The 23,319-nt window shown below is 43.5% G+C and overlaps 1 protein-coding gene across 1 annotated transcript in view; it reads left to right on the plus strand.

The window, feature by feature from the left end:
• LPGAT1 (lysophosphatidylglycerol acyltransferase 1) overlaps positions 1-22,115 on the plus strand; it is a 56,696-nt gene extending 34,581 nt beyond the window's left edge. Inside the window, exons 4-7 of the mRNA XM_061475455.1 lie at positions 897-1,170; positions 8,487-8,613; positions 16,637-16,743; positions 20,515-22,115. Coding sequence (XP_061331439.1) covers positions 897-1,170; positions 8,487-8,613; positions 16,637-16,743; positions 20,515-20,666 — 660 coding nt within the window. The 3' untranslated portion in view covers positions 20,667-22,115. The remainder of the gene's footprint in view (positions 1-896; positions 1,171-8,486; positions 8,614-16,636; positions 16,744-20,514) is intronic.
• The last annotated feature ends 1,204 nt before the right edge of the window (positions 22,116-23,319 follow it).

Consider the following 23,319-nt stretch of genomic DNA (forward strand, 5'->3'; position numbering starts at 1 on the left):
GTTAGGTTTGTTCAGGTTTGGGAGAGTTCTAATGTCTAGCATGTGAAAAGATTACTGTTTGCTGTTTCCTTAACTCCTGTGCTACCCTGAAGTCCTGTGGTCTGGTGAGAAAGCACTGGTTTAACTGAGGGATTTTTATATTGCTCTTTAATGTAATCAGATAGAGCCTTTTCCTTCCCTTGCGTCCCTGGCAGTGGTCAAGTTGGATGGAGCCTTGTGCAACGTGGTCTAGGGTGAGGCGTTCCTGCGGTAATGAAGGGCACATCTCACTGTCTTAACTGAAGAAGCTGTGCTAATACATAGGAGAGGAGAAACGAACAAGTCACTTGAGCACCGCAGATTTGGGTGAAAGCTGTGGTTCTGCTTTGGTAACCCCACTCAGGGCTGGTCTCGAGGTCTGTGGTGCCCCTGCAATCCTAATAGAAGCTAGAGGTGAGGGGAGAGGTGCATAGAGGATAGTGGAAGCAAAGATCCTGTTTGGCTTGCAGAAATGCCTGATGATAGATAGACCACAGAACCATAGCTTGACCTCTAGGCTGTGTTTGCAGAATTCAGTTTAGCAAATTCAGCTTGAGACACAGTAACAGCTAGGAAATCCTGCAAACACATCCTCCTCATACATGGAGTTCCCAGTTACGGTCTGGATGTCGCTTTTGCAGAGAATTCATCAAATCAGGAGCTTCATCCCCAGTTTCAGGAATGTTTTTTCAGCCTCTCTGCAAAGTGGCATTAATTCAGCCACCAGTGGGTACGCTGAGGAGAACATTGGTTTGTGTTGTCTTAGGGGCTTGTTTGTACCTCTGACAAGAGAGGACTCTTAGGAATGTAATAGTTACCTGGCTAATATTATCTCTCTTAAGCATTCATTTCATTTAGGCGATGTTTTATCCTTACAGGGAAGAGCACACCGTGACCAGCAGCTTGTGTTGCTCAAGGAGCATCTAGAAAAGTATTACAGGAGCCGCAATCGGAAATGGATTGTTTTATTTCCAGAGGGTGGCTTTCTTAGGAAAAGGAGAGAAACGAGCCAGGCATTTGCCAAGAAAAACAATTTGCCATTTCTTAAACATGTTACCCTGCCAAGACTTGGGGCAACGCAAGTAATCCTGGAAACACTTGTTGCGCCGCAAGAAAACGGAACTCCAGCGGGTGGAGGTGCTGTGATAAGAGGTAAAGACCACTTCACTCTTGTGGGGAAAAAGCAAATTGAATGTCCAAGATTGGAGTTACTGTGTTGAACTGGTCTCTTTTAGTGTCAGAGTGCATCCATAATGGACCATTGTATTTATATACGTGCTTTCATATTTACTTTTAGCTCCACCAGCTTTATTTTTTGCTGTTGAGATGAAAAAGAAGCCCATAGTTTTAATTTGATAGAGTCTACTGTGTGTCTGCGTGAATGCTTGCCTTGGGGCACATGACGGGTAAAGCAGATACTGGAATGAGAACCCAGAGTCAGCAAGGTCGGCTGCTCCTTGGAGCAAGCTTGATGGTCTGCACTGGTTTATGGTAGTATGGAACTGTAGTAAGTGTTTCTGGAATATGCAAACTATGTCTAGGTTCATATTCCTGGCTTCAGAAGTTCATTTGCATCCAGTACTCTCCATTTTATTCCTCCTCTTGAACTATATTCTATTGAGTTCAAGTTCTTCTATCCTTTACAGATTTTGATGGGAGCTGTCCGCTTTGTTGCTGAAGTTAATTGTTGCTGATGACTCAATTTGAAGGATGGTTTTGGCTGTCCTTTGTTAAAAGAGTTGTGAGGGAATAAGAATATTCCTGCAGCATTATTATTATGGGACACCTGGGCTGAAGGGGAGGGTATAGCTGGGATATAAATGATGTCTGTAGTAACAGCACTTGGTGGTTTTAGTTTCTCTGTTTTTATAATTAACTTCTTGGCATGTTCAAGTGCAGGGTTAGATCTTGCTTAACCTCATTGTGGATTGTTACTTGTTACAGAAACAGTGGCTGGGGGGTTGAGGTGGTTTCTTGGTGATGGGTGGTGCTGGGATTTCCAGATCCAAATGATGAACAGTCATTTAGCAGTTTGAATCAAAGGTTCATGCTAATGAAGCCACAGATGCAAAAGGCTTTGGTTTTTTTTCTGTTCAAGTTTCAGGGTTAGCAGGAACCCTCAGACAGAAATTGCTTCCAGATAATCGTGTCAACATAGGAAACGGATGGAGATGATGCACTTGCAGGAATGGAGGGAATCTTTTAAATCGGCTGAAGATGAAGCTGTGGCATGCATCAGAGTATTTCCTTTCAGGCTACATTCAGAAAAGCAAGGCTGAAGGAAGCCCTTGTCTTAGAAGGTTTCAGGTTTAAAAGAGAGAAAAAGAATAGGCCTTGTTAAGAGTTAACTTTCTTAAGGAGAAAAGTTTGACCTGTTCCTGTTCTATTTCTTCCTGTCTCAAAGGTAAAAAGGTAGGAAAAGTAAGAAGTTCCTCAATTAGTTACAGGCTGGAAGGGGACCAAAAGCACTCCTCAAATACCAGCTTAATGTTTTCGTACTGTCTGCCATCAGCTTAGCAGAACCTCAGACCTGGTGCTTTTTGAGTGACATGAGTCAGGCTCCAGAGAAGTGAGTATTTGATGGTGATTGGCCTAACTGGGTGCTGAATGAAAGTGTTGTTTCAGAAATGCATGGAACCACCGCTCTCCATCCTATCCAGAAGACAGCAGGAAAGATGAGTGGGCAAAAACAGGGAAGAAATGCATGTGTTTAGCTGTCATTCTTTCAGAGTGGCATGTATGAAAACAAAAGGGATGAGAAAGAGAAGTGAAAGTAAACTTTATATGGTAGGGAAGAGTAATACATTATTTGATACATAGTGAAGCTGAGGTATTTTAAGTCCTCCCAAACAGTTGGCACTTCGAAGGAGTTTGGAGGAGTTGTTTGCTGAATAGAGGCATTCCAGAGCTTATTTTTGATCAATATTGCTCTAGTTATGTTTTTTTAAGTCTGCTTTATTTTACTGTGTAGCAACTTTTTGCCTGATAAGAGGTTGCTATGAGCTTGGTTAGAAGCATATTGAAATCTTATCTTGCTGTTTTCAACCGCAGCACAGTACATCCAGTTCTGATGCTTATTCTAAGAGAAATTCAGTTTTCCCTTCTGCAGAGCTGGACACTGGACTTCATAATTGGTTGGTTTTATTTAAACCAGACTTTTTGATTCACTGTTGCGAGGAATGTGGGAAGGCTTGCTTTTTTTGTTATCCGGGAATAAGGGCTTCTTCTTTTGTTCCAGGTGATTTGTTGTGGAGAGATCTTGGGGTGATGAGTAAGATGTTCAGTCTGAGAGCTGATCTGTGGGGCAAAACATTAATTTTAAGGTCAGTGGTCCAGTTGAACACACAAGGACAAGTAGAGAACAAAGGATGAGTTACAAGAACACGTTGCTATGCAGGGGAAGGCAACAGTGTCTTTTGGCTGCTATCGGAGTGATGTAAGTGTTCAGGAAACCACACCTGAATACTAGTGAATGCTAGTAAATATTTTCTTTTCCAAATGGAAAATGTGGTCCTTAGGTCCGTGCCTGGCTGGTGCGTTCTTTTCCACTCCGGATGCAGTCTGGCAGTATTGCAGAATCGTGGACTCAACCAGGCTGGAAGAGACCTTTAAGCTCACCCAGTCCAACCGTTCCCCAGCCCTGCCAAGGCCACCGCTGACCCATGGCACTGAGGCCTCATCTCCACGGTGCGTGCACACTTGCAGGGACGGTGACTGCAGGCCTGCCCTGGGCAGCCTGTTCCAATGCCTGAGCACCCTCTGGGACAGGAATTGTTCCTCAGCTCCACCTAAACCTGCCCTGGGGCAGCTTGAGGCCGTTTCCTCTTATCCCATCCCTTGTTCCCTGGGAGCAGAGCCCAGCCCCTCCTGGCTCCATCCTCCTGGCAGGCAGTTGTAGGGAGCGATCAGGTCTCCCCCGAGCCTTCTCTTCTCCACACTGAACCCCCCCAGGTCCCTCAGCCGTTCCCCATCACACTTGTGCTCCAGGCCCTGCATCAGCTCCGCTGCCCTTCTCCGGACTCGATCCGCAGCTTGGTTGGATGCGAGGCTTCTTGCTGAAGCCTCTCTTTATAACTTGCTCTCTTCCTCAGTGGTAAACACTGATGATCTGGTGGGTTTGAAGAGTCCTGTGCAAACTCAAATGAGAGTAATCCCAGGGAGGACATAGAGGGGTCAAAGAGAAGCTTTGAACCACAGTGCATTTGTGGTTGTAGACAGGCAAGTATCTGCTGTGAAAGGACCATAGAGGATGGCAGAGCACTGAATGTCTTGATAATGCTGTGACAGTAAGTTTCTTCATAACTAAATAGGAAATGACTTACTGAATCTACAGCTAGAGCAAAAATGAGCAAGAAGATAGTTGTGCAGATTTGCCTCTGCTGGTGAGTTTAAGGAAAAATCACAAGTTAGGAAACTGTATAAACTCCATTTGATTTTTGTTTTTTTATGTCTAACCCTGAAAGTTGCTGTTGTCATTGTTCAGTCTCGTCTTAGCACTTACAAAGCTAGTATGTACCATTCACACTAAGATACATTATTACTATGTGGTTTGGATGCAGCTGTGTAGGACGGATGCCTGCAGGCCTTTTCTGAACGTTTTATGTTCTGTTGAAAAAGAATCAGACTGCAGCATTTGGAGATAATCTGAGACAGCAGAATCCTGCACTTGTGCTAGGAGGAGATTCACAGCATATAAGCAGGACATGGAGCTGTTGGAGGCAGTCCAGAGGAGGCCACAAGGATGCCCAGGGGCTGCAGCACCTCCCGTATGGAGACAGGCTGAGAACACTGGGGCTGTTCAGCCTGGAGAAGAGAAGCTGCGTGGAGACCTCCGAGCAGCTTCCAGTGTCTGAAGGGGGCTACAAGGGTGCTGGAGAGGGACTCTTCATCAGGGACTGCAGCGATAGGACAGGGGGTGATGGGTTCAAACTGAAACAGGGCGGGTTCAGGTTAGATCTAAGGCAGAAGCTCTTCCCTGTGAGGGTGCTGAGGCGCTGGCCCAGGGTGCCCAGAGAAGCTGTGGCTGCCCCATCCCTGGCAGTGTTCAAGGCCAGGTTGGACACAGGGGCTTGGAGCAAGCTGCTCGAGTGTGAGGTGTCCCTGCCCGTGGCAGGGGTTGGAACTGGATGAGCTCTAAGATCCTTTCCAACCCAAGCCATTCTGGGATTCTATATTGTAACTAATGCAGCGTTTTTTCTGTTCTGAGTTCCTGTTAGCGTGCTCCATTTAAAAATATAGGGTTTATTCTTGTTTAAAGGTCTGCTTAGGCGTGAAAGCAACGTCCTCAGAGGTACTCAGGTCCTACCCCTTGTGTTGTATGCAGATGTCTGTTTATTTTTCAATCTCAGGTTCTGTTAGAGCTTCATGGCAGGGCACAACTAAGTATCAGCCCCCCCCAAAAAAGACAGCAAGATTTGCTTTACAACTAACTTTCTGAAATCCTTGGTGACTTGGGGGTGGTTTTTGGCAGTCTGGGGTCTCGGGTGGTTAGATAAGGCTTATGTTAAACCAGAGCATGCCAAAATATGCCTGTGACTGTGATTTGAGAGCACGTCTTGGTAATTGCACGTGGACGAAGCTGCGCTAAGACCTGGTCACTCTAAAGGAGAGTCTATAGAGGCTGATCTTGCCTTCAGAAACTTACAGTTTTTCTTCCTAACCTGGGTTCCTGGTAGGCTGTCAGAGGTGGGTTTATCTCCCCACCCTACCCTGGGAGAAGGGGCTGGAGCTGAGTTTGGAGCTGGTCTGAGGAGTACATGCAGCAGCTCTGCTCCACAAAAGCAGAAGGTAGGAAATGGGCGCAGAAGAGGACTGTGGGAGCCTTCCCGTCATGAAGTTTGAACCATTATCCACTGAAAGAACAGTTCGAAATGCTAGCTAAATATTTAATAAATGATTTTAAAACATTTTACTGTAAATAGGATAATGTGCCCATATTCATCTGGCACTTCTTAATTGCAATTAATGATCTTTGTTGCGTATTCCCTTAGACAATTTATTTATCTTTAGCTATTCTTCCTTTACGTCTGGGAAAATAATAAATTGAATGGCTTTGTTCCTAAATCCATTTCTAAATGAATACTTCTGTGGGTTTACTATTAATTTCATATTGGCTTGTCTCTAGTACATTGCTACTTTTAAGATGAAGGACTCTGTAGTTAGTGCTCTTCTTAAGAGAGACTTGACAAGCACTCTGTCATGATGCTGGCAAGCCTGGAGCCTCTCATGGGACCTCGTGTTCTCATTTCATGTGTCTGTCAGGGTTTTACAGTGCTCTGTTTCCAGAAGGTGACACTGGATGTTCCAGCTTGGTCTGTGTAGCTTGCCCTGCATCAAAGTTTGGAATAGCTGTAATAAGTCATCACCTAGGAAATACTGTCTTGCCTTATCCAGGTAGCGTATGTGTTTGTAGCAAAGCAGGACAACTCCGTTGTTGAGTAGACACCCTGAAAACACTACCTGCTTGTTAAAATAACTGATAGGTGGATGCGATAGTGTTGCTGTAATTGTCTTCTCACACTCAGTGGAATTAAATGCAAGGTAAGTTAACTGAAATGCAAGCAGAAACTCGCAAGTCAGCCCTTGCACGTCTGTTCTAGTTGGGGTAAATAACTATGGGGTTAGAGCGTACCTCACACTGGGTGTTGCAGGTGTCTTCAGGTATGGGGTAGCTCTTCTGCCAAACTCGAGTGGTGATGCTGGGCAAGACCAAACATCCGTCTAGCCCAGTGTCTTGTCCAGGGCTGCTAGTGGGTGTCAGGATTCCTAAGTGGGAACGCAGCAGACGTGCTGCATCATACCTAGAATCATAGAATAGTTAGGGTTGGAAAGGACCCCAAGATCATCCAGTTCCAGCCCTCCTGCCCTGGGCAGGGACACCTCACACTAAACCATCTCACCCAAGGCTCTGTCCAACCTGGCCTTGAACACCGCCAGGGATGGAGCATTCACAGCTTCCCTGAGCAACCCATTCCAGTGCCTCACCACCCTTACAGTAAAGAACTTCTTCCTTATATCCCATCTAAACTGTCCTGGTTTCTGACTGTTTCCAGTGTGGTAGGTTTCCCAAGCCATGTGGGGGTTTCTGCCTGTTTAATTAACCCTCCTTCCGTGTACGTGTCCAATTTCCTCTTGAACTCTCAGCATCCTTGACATCCTTTGGCAAGTTTTGCCACGGTTTCATTCCCCTCTGCACAAAGAATCACGTCTCTGTTTGCTCTGAAAACTTTTCCTCTTGGCTTCATGTTGAACAGGTCTGTTGTTGCACTGAGAACAACGACGAGCCATCTTTCTCTGTGCATGTTCTTCATGCCGACGGTGCTTTTGTCAACCTGTCATATTTCTTTCATAGCTGTCTCAGCTGCAGGCTTGCAGGATCGTGTATTTGGTACTAAAACCTTACACCTCTTCCATGCTTCTTCCAACAGGTGGCTGTTTTCAACAGTCAGCTTTTTAAATGCTTTAACATGCTGCTGGGTATGATGTAAGCATATTCCTATACCAGTGCATTAAGCATGAAGCAAGCATGTTACTGTACCGACCCGAACACAACACGACCTCAGATACAAAAGAGCTTCAGTTCCCACAGAACAGATATAAAGCTGACTCCAAGTGCCACACTGCACATGTGCCCTCCTTCCTGGTTTGCTTTCCAGATCTCTGCTCTCCCTCTTTGCAATCCTATGAATTAAAGACATGCCAGAGAGAGGTTGTGGCTAGGTTGATATCTGACCTTGACTCTTGCTGGGAGTGACTTATGTTTGGATTTAAAGTAATCCACAATAATCTTCATAGCTATTTGCTATGAAGTATAATCTTTGCTATTTCACCTCCTTTGATCCTATTTTTAGTGTGGAACTCTGCTGAGCAGCATGTGAACATGTACTGGTGGATCAGTCCTTGTGGGACCTTGGGGATGCAGTCTCCTCTCCATTGCAAAAATTGACCATCTTTGATTGGTTGTTTTCTTGTCTGTAATACACAGCGTGGTGTATTTGCTCTTTATCTCATAACTTGGATTTTTAGGACCCTTTAGGGATCTGCAGGGCTGTTGCTTCATCAGGGAGCTGTAACTGCGAGCTCTTACGAAGGCCCAGTTGTAAATGGGCTTAAAGCGCAGACCAAAAAAGTTGATTTCTAGTTGTGAAGTTTTCCTTTTGGTGAACAGGGGGAAGCACCTGACTTTTGGACCAACGTGTTATGTGACTGTGCTCATACCCACGGAGTGAACCTGTTCCATTCTGAGTACTACAGTTTGTGAGAACAGCAAAAATAATGATGAAAGGAAAATCTTGGTCTAGCTGAAGTTTTTAAGAGTGTTTCTGTGCTCTGTGATGAAATCTGGATTTGGTTTTTGCCTCTCGTTTTTTTTGTGTCTCACACCTCATGAAGTGCTGTAAAATTGGAGTAGCTGTCAAATAAGTGCCATGCAGTGATTGCTTTAATACCATGCTTCTTTTTGTTCTTAGAGAGCAAATCAAAAGGCCTCCAGTGGGTGATAGATGCAACCATTGCGTATCCCAAAGGTGAACCTCTAGACATCCAAACCTGGATTCTTGGCTACCGACAGCCAACAGTGACACATGTACATTACAGGTAGGAAAGAAACCTTCTACTTTTACATTGAACTAAAATACTGAGAGACAAGTTTCCACAAATGAGTTAGCAGCATGTTTCAGGGTATGGGAAATCAGTAGCAATGGCTTTTGTATGTGTGTCTCACACGGGTGGGCAGCTCGTGCTGTCTAAACTCAGCACAGTTTTCACTTGACAGTTCTTGACTAATGTCCGGTGGCTGGATATAGTTATGGGGAATATATCTGATGGCTGAGTCGTCCTTTTCCACTGTTATGTTAAGGTGCTGGTAAACCCAGCTTGATTCTTCTTTATTTGTTATAACAACAAGCTAAACATCACTGTGTTATTTAATAACAGGCTTCCTGAGAGATTATTATGTATTGTATTTGTCTTTCTGACAAAGGAATATCAGCTTTTCCAAAGCATACTCTTAATAGTTGAGCAGAGCAGCACTTGGGAATTACTAATAAATCTCACTGGCACCTGGGATAGGATATTAAAACTTCCCTCCTCGGCAGCTTTTTGTCTCAAGACCTGAACTAATGGAGGGACAAGTTGCATTTTGCTTTTGGTTTGCAGTTAATTGCAAGTCTGAAATCTCCGGAAGTATGTTAACTTTCTTCCTATACCAGATAAGTTGATCACATTTTTTATCCCAGAATCGTGTTATTTTGTCTGAATTCCCTTTTGCTGGTTTAGGGAGCTTTTAGGCTTTTCCAGTGAGCTTTCAGGTATCCCTGGGTGGCAGTTTAACTGAGAATGACCTTCTGCAGCATCACTGTGCCTGCTTTTTATAGAACTCTACCTTCAAGTTTTTCTGAAGGTGAACATAGTTACACTTATGTAAGACCATAATATTTATTGTGCTTTATCCAGGTCACCTTAGTACTCTTCCAGATCTCTGGGATAATTGCAAATTGAATGTATTTAGAATTTTACTGAAGGGTACTGCCAAAAATACTTCCTTTAACGAAGTTATCTGAAGTTGAATTAACTTCCTGCTTCTAAATGTGTATATTCCAAACCTATTTTTGAGCACAAGCATAAACATGATGTAACCTTCCTTGCACTGAGCTTGAGTGCTCCTGTTCTTACAGTACTAAAATCCTAAGAGGAAAACATTAGAAATGGTTTGTTGTCAGTGTAAGTTTGGTTCTTTCTTTACCATAGGCTCTAAATCCCTGCTTTAGCCAGGGCCAAGCCTCTCTATTGGATATTTTTGTTTTGCTTTCTTTAAGAAATGACCTCTAGTTGTTACAGCTGACCCTGTAAAACCATTTGAAGTATGCCCCAAATGGAAGCTAAAGCAGCAGCCTGTCTCTGAAGGCTAAGCTCTGGATGTCACACCTCTGAAACAAGAACTGTCTTGGGTTTAACTGGAGCTTTGGCTAACTTTTCAGTCCTGGTAGTACTCTAAATTGGCACATCAAGTTTCAGCGTGTGTCCTCTGGACTGGAATGGCTATCGTTGGACACAGGATAGCAGTTCCTAAAGATGTGTTTAACAAAGTACCCTGGCCTGGAGCAGGTCCCTCAGCGCATCAGCACAGGGTGGCTGTACTGTGTTCAGAGCTGGCGTCGCATCTGGACCACTCACTGATGGACCTGGCTTTCATCACCTTGTCCCATACAGTTTTTAATGTGCTTAAGCTTTCTTTCCCATGGCTGTTCTTGAGGGTGACAGCCGGGACCACTTCCTTTTTGCTTGTATTGGGTTCTCCACATGTTGCCTTCGCTGGGTGTACCCTGTGTTCCCACATGCTGCCATCACTGGATGAATCGCTATTCAGTGATGCGCTCTGTGGCCTGTGATTTTACACAGCTTTCTTATATCTTGCCTTAGCTGCCCCTGTCCGCCTCCTAGCCTCTCAAGTCTTCATCTGCTTGCTGTATCCTTACACAAAGCCTTTCCCTGATTATCTTGTTACTTTTGTCTGTGCCTTTTCTGGTACTGCTGTAACTAGTTCTGAGACTGACATCCTGAATTTCCCCACAGTGACTTCAGCATCACTGACCAGAGTAATAATAGCTGATCTTAGAGGCTGTGGCAGTGTATGTGTAGCTGCTGGTGCTTTTTCCTCCCCCAGTATTCATTGCCTCGCATTTACTGGTATTTAATTTCATCTACAGCCATGGTCGGGTCCTTCTGCAACCCTTCTCCTTGATAATTCTATACCCAAAAAGTCATACCACTTTTGTATCCTTTTGTCCAGAGTTAGCATATTACCTAGCTATCATATGCTAAGACCTTTTAATGTATCTGGAATTAAAGGTGTAGCTTGGAATGAATGTGGTGAATTTTCACCTTCAGTGCTTTTGACAATAACGTTTATTTTTAGAGGCTTTGTGTGGCTTTACGAATATTTTCCTCTTTTATGTAAAGGATGTATTTATCCATAGGAGGATTAGAGGAGAGGGACTGAACAGTGTGTGTGCATGAATTTACTCACATTGCATCATCCTTTCCTATTGCATACACGGAAATTTTCCTGCTGGATTCCCCTCAGGGCTTTACAGCAACTGATGTTTTGTATGCATGTGGTTCTCCCCAGATGACCTGACTCTCCTCAGAAGGGGCTATCTTTTTAGCAGAATGCTGTAATGTGATGGGCACCTTCGGGGTTTTGACAGTTTTAGATCATGTACTGATGATTTGATGAAATGAGTTCATCATGTATTGATGAACAGAGTTGTGGGTACCACTGAGATCCTGTGAGATGTGCCTGGGAAACTGGGGATGCTGAACAGGGAAGAGTTAGGGAACAGTTGTTCCCTCAGGGAGGGTTTCTGATATGTTAAAGAAAACCTTGCATCTCTGCTATCACTTTATTGGACCTTCTCCAGGATTGAAGCCCAGTGGGTTGACATCAATGTCTTAGAGCTTATATTTGAAACTGTAGGTAAGATGAGTGGAAAACTGTCTCTCAGGAGCTTTCTCTGTGTGCTTCCTAGGTCCAAAAATACGGTGATGTCTCAAGCCTGTTTCCATGTCAGAGCAGTTCTGGGAGGTTTCTGTACGGTGCTGCTCCCTGGAAGCCGGTCAAGGCACAGGGTGGAGGCTCATGCTCATGCACCAGAGCTGTGTAGCTGTATGACCTGACCAGGGAATCTAAACTACTTCTTTAAGTTCATCTTCTATGTGGAGATCAGAACTTTGCTGTAAGAGCGATGGGGCTGTCAGCTGGGAACACCAGCACTTACTGTGCAGGTCATGCATTCAGGGTGGCTCCTCAGCAGTTCTTAACATTGATGACAACTGAGTATTAACTGCTCTTTGTTCTTACCAGTGTAGGCAAGGACTGAATCAGTGACTGAGGTATGAAGAGGCCTGTGCTGTGCTGAGCCCTGAGATGTCCCTTGGAAAGTTGGTGCATTTATTTAACCCTTTGAAACAAACTCAGTTAGTAAAGGAAAGCCAAGGTAAAGTGGGCTTCACCTTTAAAAAGATGGATATGTCAGAAACATCTTCCAAAGACAAAAATGTCAGAGGTGTTTCTGTTCTTCTGCGTTTGACACAAATGTCCTCTAAGATGTTCATGAAATACATATCAGATGTGTCTGGATTGTTGGCTTTCACCTATTTTCCTTCATTTAGTGCCATAAAAATTTGCACCTTGTAATTTGGAGAATAGTTTGACCAGATGCCATCTCTACTGTATGAAAGGAGAATCGGGATTTAAACATGCTTTTTCCCCTTTTAGAGTAGTCCAGAGTGAGGAATTGATGTATGACAGCAAAATGCCCTTGTATGACCAGTATCCCACTTTTTCCTTCTGTGATAGTGATTGAGGCCCAAAGGCAGAGCCAGCCACAGGATAGCTGCACTTCATAGAATCATAGAATGGTTTGGGTTGGAAAGGACCTTAAAGCTCATCCAGTTCCAACCCCTGCCACAGGCAGGGACACCTCACAGTAGAAAATTCATGCTGCATGAAAGTACCATGCTGTTTCCAGCGAACTCGGCTGTCTTTGTGCCATAATGCGATGGGTACGATGTCACCTTCCTTCCTCGTACGACTTTTTGTACCATGCTGCTGTTGAAACAAGCTTTCAGCTACTGGGGAACTTCCTTTCTGTGTCCACATTGATAAAGATTTATTGAAGTCGAGGAGGCTCCTGGCTATAAATAAGATGGAATACATTGTGGTTGCTGAATGAGCCTCACAGAAGTGTCCATGAAGGACGTCCAGTTGGCAATATATTTTACGATGCTTTATTTATGCAAGTGACTTATTTTTGGTCATGCCTGAAATGTACCAGCAGCTTTCATCGTGCTGAGGTTATTTGGAGAGTCATTGAAACAGCAGGTAATGTTATGGTTTAGAAGTATGATTATTAGGGGGTAATAAAGAACTTGTATTCAGGGTAGGACAGGTAATGAAAGGCAGCTACTGCTTAAAGGTGGTATCTAGGAGCTTTAGAATTTAATGCAGAATCAGAGGCTGTTTCTCCATTAAGGACCATTTAAAAGAGATTAAATGTTTCTGAAAATGCCATTTGGCATCTTTTGAGAAATGGCCTGTGAGTAGCTAAGTCTCTGTGATCCCTTGTGTGTGCCACCATTTGCATTGTTTAAAATCCTTTCTTCTTTCCTGGACTGTCATTTCTGCTAATATGTTCTGGTTTTGGACATAGATACGTACCTGCGTCGTGGTTTAAGAAAGTTGATGTCCCTCAATCACCTACATGGGGTGTCCCACAGCCATTGTCACCTCACAGTTGTGGACAGGTAACCTCCAGCTAGCAGATGATGCTTCATGACTGAGACAGCTTTGCAGACTCCCATCAGAGTATGTCCTTACTTCCACCACCACTTCTCAGGCTGCAGGCTGTGGTGGCATTGCTTTTACTGATGTTCAGCCCCCCCCCCCGCCCGATGATAGCAAAGCAGCTGCCCCCTTGAGGAGAAATCAGAGGAGGTGGTGCCGTTGCACTTGAATTTCCCAGTCAGGTCAGCTTTTCCAGTGCCATCAAATGCCTTGTTTGCCGCACTAGTAACAAAGATGCTCTTACTTTCATGCACTGTGATGAGGTTAGCTTTGTTCAAAAGCTAGAACAATTTAAGTGCCCAAGAGAATCTAGAACCTTCAGATATTACCTGTTGACTGCATTCCTTGTCAGGACAGTTCTATGTGGTGATAACCTTTTCTTTCCCTGAGGAGAACAGCAAACTGCTTGCTTTTAGTGGCAGTCCTGGTGCTGGATACCCATAGGTGGGGTAGAGCCGTGATGATGCTTATGCTCTGACCACACTGACGCCTGCTTACATGTCCCATTGAAAAGAAGGAGCTCTTTCCTGCACTTTTGAGCACGAGACCTGCCAGATCTTGCAGCTGATGGCTGGGGCTGACCCTGCTCCAGTCAGAGCAATGGCTTTCCACTGCTATTGTGGGTCATCTGCATAGTTTTGTATCAAAAAGACTCTCTCAGTTACCTTCCCTGAAGCCAGTGTCTGTAAAGAGAGCATTCTTACAAAACACAGATGCCAGCTGAGCCATCTGATGGGCAGAGAATGATGATATTGGCAGTATGTTTAGCATAAACATGGGGGGGGGGGGGGGGAGGGGGGATTAGCTTCACCTTATCTAGCGCAGGATGGGCTTGTTTACAGAGCTAAAGGATTTGTAATAAACATTTCATCTCTGATTTAGCTCACTCATTAGTAAGAATGTTCTGCTTCTAAAAATAACTGGATAATCTAAAAATACATTTGAAAATGCTTTTAAATACACTTGTACTTACCACTGCTAAATTGTGGCAGCGTTGCTGGAAAACCAGTTGTTTTCCACTCTACATTAATATCCATTCCAACTGGGTGATTGCTTCTTCAACTTCTAAGAAGCAGAGTTGATACCCAGAGATTCAAATCTTCTGGTACTGTATTGATTCATACAAGGGCCTCCATGGATTCAAGCAGGAAAGTGGTGTGCTGCCTTCCATTAACCTCTGGCAATACTGGTATCACTTACACTGCGTTGCTGCTCCATTAAAGTGTCAGCTCATCAATTGCTTCTAATGAGTATCTTGTAAGATCTTGTGATGTTTTCAGACTAGAAGATACATTCTTGGGTAAATACCAGGCTTACTTGGTTATTGAGCCGTAGAGTTGTTACCCATTAGGTAACTGAGCAGTGGACATGGAGCATATCTGCAGCTTACAGACAGCAAAGCCAGGTAACCCTAGACTTCTGTCCTGAGCCCACACAGGCATCCTGTTAGTTCTGAGCCATCTTTGAACTTGCGTAAGCAAGCATCTGGCCTTCAAAAATACACTGTGAAACACAATATTCGGTTGCTGAGTCTCTTTATCTCTTCACAGCAGATAGGCAGAAGAGAGTAAAAATAGTGCTTGGCAGCTTGGTTATGTCTGGGGACAGAGAATAAGTCTGGCTTAGTTTAGTGTTAAAGCTTCAACAGAAACGGTCCTTTCTCAGAGGGTGTGTTTTTTACTTGCCTTTCCGTGGTTTAATTTGCTGTACAACATCTGGGCTTCAAGATAAAATAGTTCTTTATTACCTGTATTTGTCATCATTCTTAATATGCACGCTGAGGACTTGAACTGTTTACTGCATCACCAGCTACTTCATCATATTTGTCTTTGGCAAAGACTTTTCTTCAGGCTGTATGTTACTAACAGTTGCAAATTTCTAGTTACTGAGCCTGGCTTTACTAGAGCACAGAGAACTCCACAGTGTAGAATTGCTGCAAAGGTTGCAGAAATACCTGAGTTCATGTCAAAGCCATAGTCAGTAAATGTAACTGTTCATCTCCTTATATTCAAGTTCTCTCTGTATACTGAAGCAGGTTCATTAGAGCAATGCTTTGCTCCTTTTCTCCTCCACTTACAGCTTATTTTTCCATGCACCAAACTGAAAGGAGCAGGGACAGATGATTTGGCAACATAGCAAGCAAAGATGTTGAAAACAGCAACAAAAGCATTCTTAAAGCGCATCTTGTTTCTGTACCTGATATTCCCGTTTCTGTACCTGATATTCCCGTTTCTGTATCTGATATTCCCGTATCTGTTGTTCCTGTATCTATTCAGACGCTGCCCAAATGATGGTGACATTACCTCAGATTCTTTCCAATCAATCAAGACTGTGTTGAAATTAAAACCCACTAATGAAAGTAGAAGCACGGTGTAGATGACAGGGTGCTCACCTGAAAAGGAAACCCACAGTCTAGGTCTTATATTTCAGAGTATGAATTTTTCAGGGTAGCCTGATACACAAATCTCTGCTGCGTTGGCCTCCCAGTGAAACACAGCAGGTATGTAAATTCTTCTCTGTAATGGGCCCTTAGGCACTTGGGGTCTACTGAGAAGACTGCGCCATTGCTGTAAGACTTGAAACTCTATTTTGGGTAAAATAAAATGCAGTGAGGTAGGGTGGGTTATTTGGGGGTTCTGTATGTGACTTATGCCCTGGAGAGCTGATTTTCTAAGTAGACCCTTAGTATTCAACATAGAAGTACCAAAACACTGGTGATTCTTCCATTGGGGTTTTTAAGTTAGAGTAGCAATACTTGAGTACACTTAACGTGGGCAGTTTTCAATGGAGAACCTGCCGTAGACGTTTCAGACAAGATGCTGCCTCCTTTGGAAAGCACAGAGGTCAAACAAGTTGGTCCTTAGTGATGCTCTTACATGGCTGCTGCCTGTTGAGAAGTGTTTCTTCAAAGCTGCAGACAGACCTCCGTCTTTCTGAAGCAGGACCTTCATTGCTTGGTTTGTATTTTCTTAAGGATAGCAATAGTGTGGTGGGTTTGTATTTGAAAAAGCCCCAGCAACTTTTCAGATTTGATCGAGTGATGGAGCACGACATTTGAGAGATGCTGATAGTGCCTGTGTGTATTGGGCTGGTAACCTGAAATATTCCACTTGGGTATCTGTAATACCTCTGTGACCTGTGAGTCTGGAGGGAGAATGAGCCATGCAGTTACACAACTCTTGTTCTCTATGTTTTGGGGTGGGCTGGGGAGAAGGGAAGAGCTTTGCTCATCACATGTTGCCTAGGTTTAATTTATGCTTGTTTCTTTGGTAGGGTTTTCCCAGTTAAAGATGTACCTGCAGAGCCTGAAGCTCTTACACACTGGCTTTATCAGCGATTCATTGAAAAGGAGGATCTCTTGACACATTTCTATGAAACAGGTAAGATTATACTTAGCAGAGAGAATTGTGCTGTGTAATGGTTTTTCTTACAAGATCTCAAAATGCTTTAAGGATATATATATATGCATTCTCCAGATGAATATAGTAGATGTAAGTATTACTACTTTTTATGTGGCAGAAAAGTGTGACAAAAATGATCCAGGAAAGGTGAATTGCCCAGGTAACATAGGATAGTTTAATATTCCAGGCTAGTGGTTGGCAGATGGCACATTCAAAACCAGTCTAAGGAAACCCTCTTTTTTCCTGCAATAACACATAGTTCAGCTGTGAAACTCGCTGCTGTGGCATTTCATTGAGTGAAATAACTTTGCAAGATGCATAGAGGTAGCAAACATCTACATCTGTAGTAGAAGTATTTAGAGCTTAAGTTTGGAGGGGATCTAAAACCTTCAGGGTTTAAAATGAGCAAGTTCTTGAGTTAAAGGGATTAAATAAGACTCCTAAATGAGGCAGGTTATTTTATCTGCTTAGTGTGGCTATTTAGCATGGGCCTCTGGCACTTTTACTGTTGGAGAAAACTGATTTAAGTCCTCTGAAGGTCTAATTCAAAACTATGGTCCTCTTCAGTTTCCTTCCAATCCTAAACAGAAGGATGTTAGGATTGGAAGGATCCATAAGAGTTAAATAGCAGAAAGTCTTTGGAGTCTTGATCAGCAGCCCTGTGCTGTCGGTACCGGTCTCGTTGCTGTGAGGTACTGAGGATCACTTCTGTCATAAGATACGATATATATACATATATATTCTGTCAAAACTTCCAATGTTAATGGACCAGAGGGATCTGAATAAACTCAGGGCATTAATAATTTTACTGCAGAGATACTGGGAAGCATGGGATTTAAAATGCCGGGTAAATACTCTGGAACTCAGGCTGGAGAAGTGCTTCCTTAGGGTTCTCTCTTTCCATGCGGTTGATACTGAAGTATGTCATTTGCCCTCTGGCAGGTGTTTGTGCAGAGCACAGAACAGAGGAATTCGTCATAATACAAAAGAAAAGGAAAATCCAGAGAGGAAAAAATAGAGTTTTATTTCAAGGAAAGGGAGTTTATCCAGCATAGACTGAGTAGACTCCAGATGAAATAAAGCAGCTTGTTTCTGAAGACAAATGATCTCTTTATTAGCAGGTATCAGAGTCTCTCGCATCAACCGAGTTTCATATTCCAGAGTGATTATGTTAAAGATGTTACTTGTTCTGGGTGATTTATTGCAAAGACTGCTTTAATTTGATTTGGAGGGCTTAATTTATCAATTGGAGTGCTTCAAAAGATTCACAGAATTCTTCAGCAACCCAGAGCTGTATTTCGTTTTATGAAATAACTGCTGTCACTCAGCCATCACTGATGGCAAAAGTCAGACCCTGCTCTATAAATCACATACAAATGCGTATATTAGACTTCATTAGACAAATAACTTTGTGAATCTGTTTAAAACTACAAGTGTAGCCAGGAAGAGGTAAAGAATTCTTGTTTCTGAGCCGTTATTTCACAAGTACCATTAAAATAAGTCATAACCCCAAAATCAGTTTCAGAGTTCAGTGGATATAATCAGATTTATTCATAGAAATGCGCTTCCAAAATAGGATAATTGGTTATAATTTGCCAATGTAATCAGTATAAATTAATAAGACGTTTCAAATGTAAATGTGATGACATAGGACCTTAGTGGGCATAAATTAGTATCATGTAAAGTTACTACTGTTTGTGCCAGTTGAGCACTTGCTCGCACTGTTTGTGTTGGCTTGTTGCAAAAGGGCTGTTACAGGTTGTGGAAAACCCCTGGAAGAGTCTTGGGGCATCCCTGAAGCTGCCCAAGAGCTGGCTTTGTATCGGTGTGTGCATTGTCTCAAGTCATAGAATCTCCGAATGGCTTGAGTTGGAAAGGACCTTAAGACCATCCAGTTCCAACCCCCTCTCTTTACAGTTAATATCCGTAGGTATGAGCAGTACAAAGACTCCTGTTTTAGCAGCTAGTGGAAAGCTCAGCGAGTTCATGATTTCTCTGAAGTCTTCAGCAGGGATAACCTTGAACACTGCAGTAACCCCAATGAGATTACATTTGGCAGGACAAAAGCACTTGGAGACTAATTAAAAACCCCAAACTATAAACCAGGAGCTTATCAGTTGGAAATGAGTAATTGTATACTGAAGTCATCATGTTCCTCATTCACTCTGATCATAAGCCAGCTGGTTTGTTGTAACTCAGAAAGTCAGCAGTGTCATCCTACAGGGCAACGGGAGAGGGTTTTCCCCAGCGCTACAGAAACACTCTTCATCATAGCATGTCATCTGGAAGTGGAACAAGTAATAGGTGCTGGGATGAGGAAGGGGAAGGAGGAGTCATGTCTGTGAAGGACAACTGAAAGTGTTTGGCTTGTCTTAGCCAGGAAAGTGAAGGATTGTTTTCTCTGTAGGATTTGGGTAACAGGGAAGAGACAGTTGCTGTCTGTACCAAGGAAAAAGGAAAGTTCTTTAAACCAAAGGTCAGCCTGAGTGCAGGAAAACCAACGGGCCATGGAAGAACATATGTATTGTGGACAAATAGAACCTTAGCAGCGAGGATTGCTGAGGAATAAATGGTGTGGCGCATCTGCCCACGTGCGAAAATACATACTGGTGAGAGGAGGATGGAGCTCATCAAGGGTTACCTTAGGGGTTTTTAATCATTCTGATTTTATGTTTTAATTTAAGAGCATTCATACAGGAAGAAAAGCTTTGTCTTAAATGCTTGATTGCAGTTCCTGCAGTGATTGCAAACGTGAAGCACAGAGCTAAGTTGCTGATGGTATCTAATAGCCCAAATTGTGTGGTTTCTGAGATGAAGAATTGACACTGCTGTGTCTTTACTCTGAATCATTCATCTCTTGTTCTTGTGGGAGTGGTTGTGACTCCATAATGCTGCAGCAAGCACATCATCTTCTCTGGTACATTTAGAGGGTTTATATCTGCTGTTTAGGAATAACCACAACAAAAGTGGTTCCTCTCGTGTAGGCTTTGTGCAGCACAGAAAATGAATGCAGATTTAATATGCCAATGTAAATATAGGCAATGTGCTGATGATCATAAAGCTCTGATATATTAAGACATGTTTAATTTAGTGTTGGAAGTCAGAAAATGGCAAAATAGGGAAAAATAATGGTTTTTTAGCTGTGTCCTGCCAGTCGTTGTCATCTAAACAGGCATTTCAGTAAAGTCTTCCTAGAAACTTGTGTGACGATCGACGATGTTTCATGAGTGTGTGTGAGTGACTGGGCAGTGAATGTTCAAACCACAGGTGAAAACTTGCTTAAAAACCAAAAGTGTGTGTATAGACTGATATATTCCTAGAGGAACCTTGAGGCTGTATTTGTGTTGGTTCTTCACACTGCACAACATCGTTACAAGCAGCTGTAAAGGTTCCTATGGAACCCGCTCAGTGTGATCATCCAGGTGTTAATAGAACTTCACAGGTAACACAGAAAACTCGGTGGACTTTCAGACCTGCCTGCAAAGGCTGAATATAAGGATTGTCACTTTGAAGTTTACACTTTATATGCAGGTGAAAACGAAATTATTCCTAATAATTAAGATAAGGGGCGTTAACCTTACTTCCTTGAAGGTAACTGATGATGCTGGAGGGTCATTTGAAAGCTTAACAGCATAATACAGAAGTGACCAAACAATTGGTTGTGACACAAGCGATAGTGGTAAAGAATCCTGCCTTAAGGCTCTTGTTCCTGCTGCAGGAGCATTAAACGTGTTTTCTTTTCTCTTTCAGGAGCTTTTCCTCCACCGCAGGGTCAAACAAAAGCTATTTCTCGGGAGATGACCCTCAGTAACCTGTGGCTAGTGGGCGTACAGTCGTTCGCGTTCCTCTCGGGTGGTATGTGGTACTGCATCTTTCAGTATTTTTATCATTGCCTCTTTTAAAAGTGGAGTGGGACCTGAGGACACGATGGGAAGCCAGGCTCTCGCAAATGAGTATCATGTTGTATGTGCAAATGTGAATATTGAAGAGTAAAGGAGAATACTGGACGGACTCTTACCTCTCCCCAGGGAAACGTTGAACTCTGCTGAAAGTGAAGATCAGTACCATAGTGACCTGATGATGTATGATTTTAAGAGTTGTCTGTATTTTTAAAGATGTATATTCTCACCCACACTTAAGCGAGCTCCCCATTTGGACAAAAGGTGCAATCATACAACCACCGTAGAAGAATGTCTGTGACAAGAAAGCTCTGTCACCACAAGTACTTCTTGGCATTGTAGTTAGAGCTCAGAAAACTCAGCAACTTGTCTCTTCAGTAGCCTGTACAGCGTTGGTGTGGTAGAGATTCCTCATTTGCACAACTTGTACTTTATTGCAGCTCATTGTGCTGGAGTCAAAGATACTCGACAGAGCTGGTGGCGGTATCTTTGCAGCTACGCAGTTGTCGTATGAGACACATTGATCTAAACCCAAGTCCCAGATGAGATCCAGCATCAGGTGTGTTTTGTGAGGGATCAGTCCTCAAAAAAACCATTGCAGCATCGTAGTGTGATGCAGAGCTCTCCACGTTTGATGGATCAGCCCACTCTTGCTGTGGGTGTGCCATAGGCTTTCCGAATTCCGTGTGTTGCCAGTATCTCATGTTCTGAGGAAACTTGGAAAATGAAAGTTCACTTGGTTAATTTTCCCCTTTTGCTCAGAATGCACCTCAGCCATCAGTATCAGCTTTGCAAATGCACTTTTAAAGGTGGAAAGACAGTGAAGGAAAGACATAAAGCCTAGGGAATAGAGGGAAGCTCTATTGGTCTCACATCAGAAGCTGTTTCTGAAGGTCTGCTGCTGATTTTGAGCCACCTTTGTGTTTTGTATAGTGCAGTCCAACCAAGGTGACCTTTGGGTGCTTCATTGAGGCCTTTTTCTCCCCGCTGGTTGCAACACCGCTAAATGTACTTGTGGGAGAGTTGAAATAATTCAATGCCAACCATCTTAATGTTTTGCTAAGGAGTCGTAGAAGAAAAAAATAGGCTCTTAAAGAGAAAAAATAGGTGTAATTTCTGTCATAAATCTATAGGAAGAAATCTATACTGCAAAAAAGGATGGTAACTACTCTGAATAACTGCATGGAGGGCAGTATTCGTTAGCTCACCACTGTGCTAAGACCATACTGGAAGAAGGATGAGTTGACTTGAAGGGCAAACTGGAACAGGAGATGCTTTCAGATACGCAGGATGTCTGTGATGTACGGTCTCACTCCTGGCAGGTCTAGTTGGCACTGTGTTTGTGTGATTATACACAGATTTGAGAGAGCTGTTCCCAAAATAAAACTAATCTCTGAATACAAGCAGGCTAGCCAGCACTTCAGATGTTGGCATACTGCCTTTTGCAGAGTAGTTTCACTGAGAACAAAGTAAGCCCTCAGTAGTTTTGGCTCCGAGTTAGCAATATTGATCCCCTTCCTCCTTCCCTCTCCTGCTACATGAATCACAGCAGGTGGTGTGCAGAATACAAAGCCTGGCCAGTGTTCCCTTTGGCGGGGAGCCAAGAGCATCCCAAGATACCAGGCAATGCTCATTTCCCTGACTTGCTGGAAAACCACCGGACAGCTCTGTCACCCCTGAGGTGGCTCAGTGGGGATGGTGGCAAAGTTATACCCCTGAACTGTGTGTGTCCCCTCATTGACTTAACCCCTGCAGCTGGGAGGTAAAGAACAGTGGTCACCTCCAGCTTCACGTTTTGCTGGGGTCCTCTTTCTCTATCCCACCTCTTTACACCCAGTCACACACCTGCATTCTGGTGTAATGGGAGATCCATTTTAAAAGAGGCATGCCCCAAAAGGAAGTGGGAGTGTGGTTTTCTGTGGTGGGGTTTTTCCCTCTTGCTCTTGCTAAAGTACAGCTGATGGATTGAATGTACTTAATGTGCCCTTTTGCAGAAGGGCGCTGTTGAAGCGGTTACATCTGCTGTGCCCGGTGCAGATGGCAAGCTCTTTACTCCCGCCCTTCACCAGGTGGTTTGGTCACAACCATGGAGATGCCCACAGTACAGCTGGGTCTATTTTGAGCTAGGACAGGCTGGAGTGATACATAAAAAGGGAAGTTGATCTAAGCAGATTGCACAGCAGTAGCTCACGTCAGGAGATTGTTCTTTATAGACCCTGTGACCTCCATGTAAGAGCATACTGTTTTTTCAGATGCAGTGTTTTCTCTTGTTCCAGTGGATTGCAGTCAGTAGTGAGTGTTCACATGCTGCCTAAAGAAATGAGTAATGCGCAATAATGATAATCATTTGATTTATCTGGTCCTGTTCATTTTCAGTTTGTTCCTCTGTAGTGCTTACTATTGCGAGACGTTTGTTTTCAAGCACTGATTGTTGTTTCAGTAGGGTGAGTAGATAGGATTAGGTTTTAGGCTTCTTTCCTGCCTGCACTGGCAAATGTGAAGAGCCTGACATGGTGTCTCCTTACGGCTGAGTTGCTGTGGATGACAGTGGAATGAAACCATTGCTAAGAAACTCCAAAGTACCCTCCCAGCATGAACTTGGATGCTGCTCCATCAAAGAGAATAAATTGGATATAACAAGTTCTTCTCTTCAGGG

This window comes from Pezoporus flaviventris, unplaced genomic scaffold, assembly GCF_033815535.1.
Source record: "Pezoporus flaviventris isolate CSIRO_AGI_PZ_B2104156 unplaced genomic scaffold, CSIRO_AGI_Pfla_v1 ptg000083l, whole genome shotgun sequence".
NCBI lineage: Eukaryota > Metazoa > Chordata > Aves > Psittaciformes > Psittacidae > Pezoporus > Pezoporus flaviventris.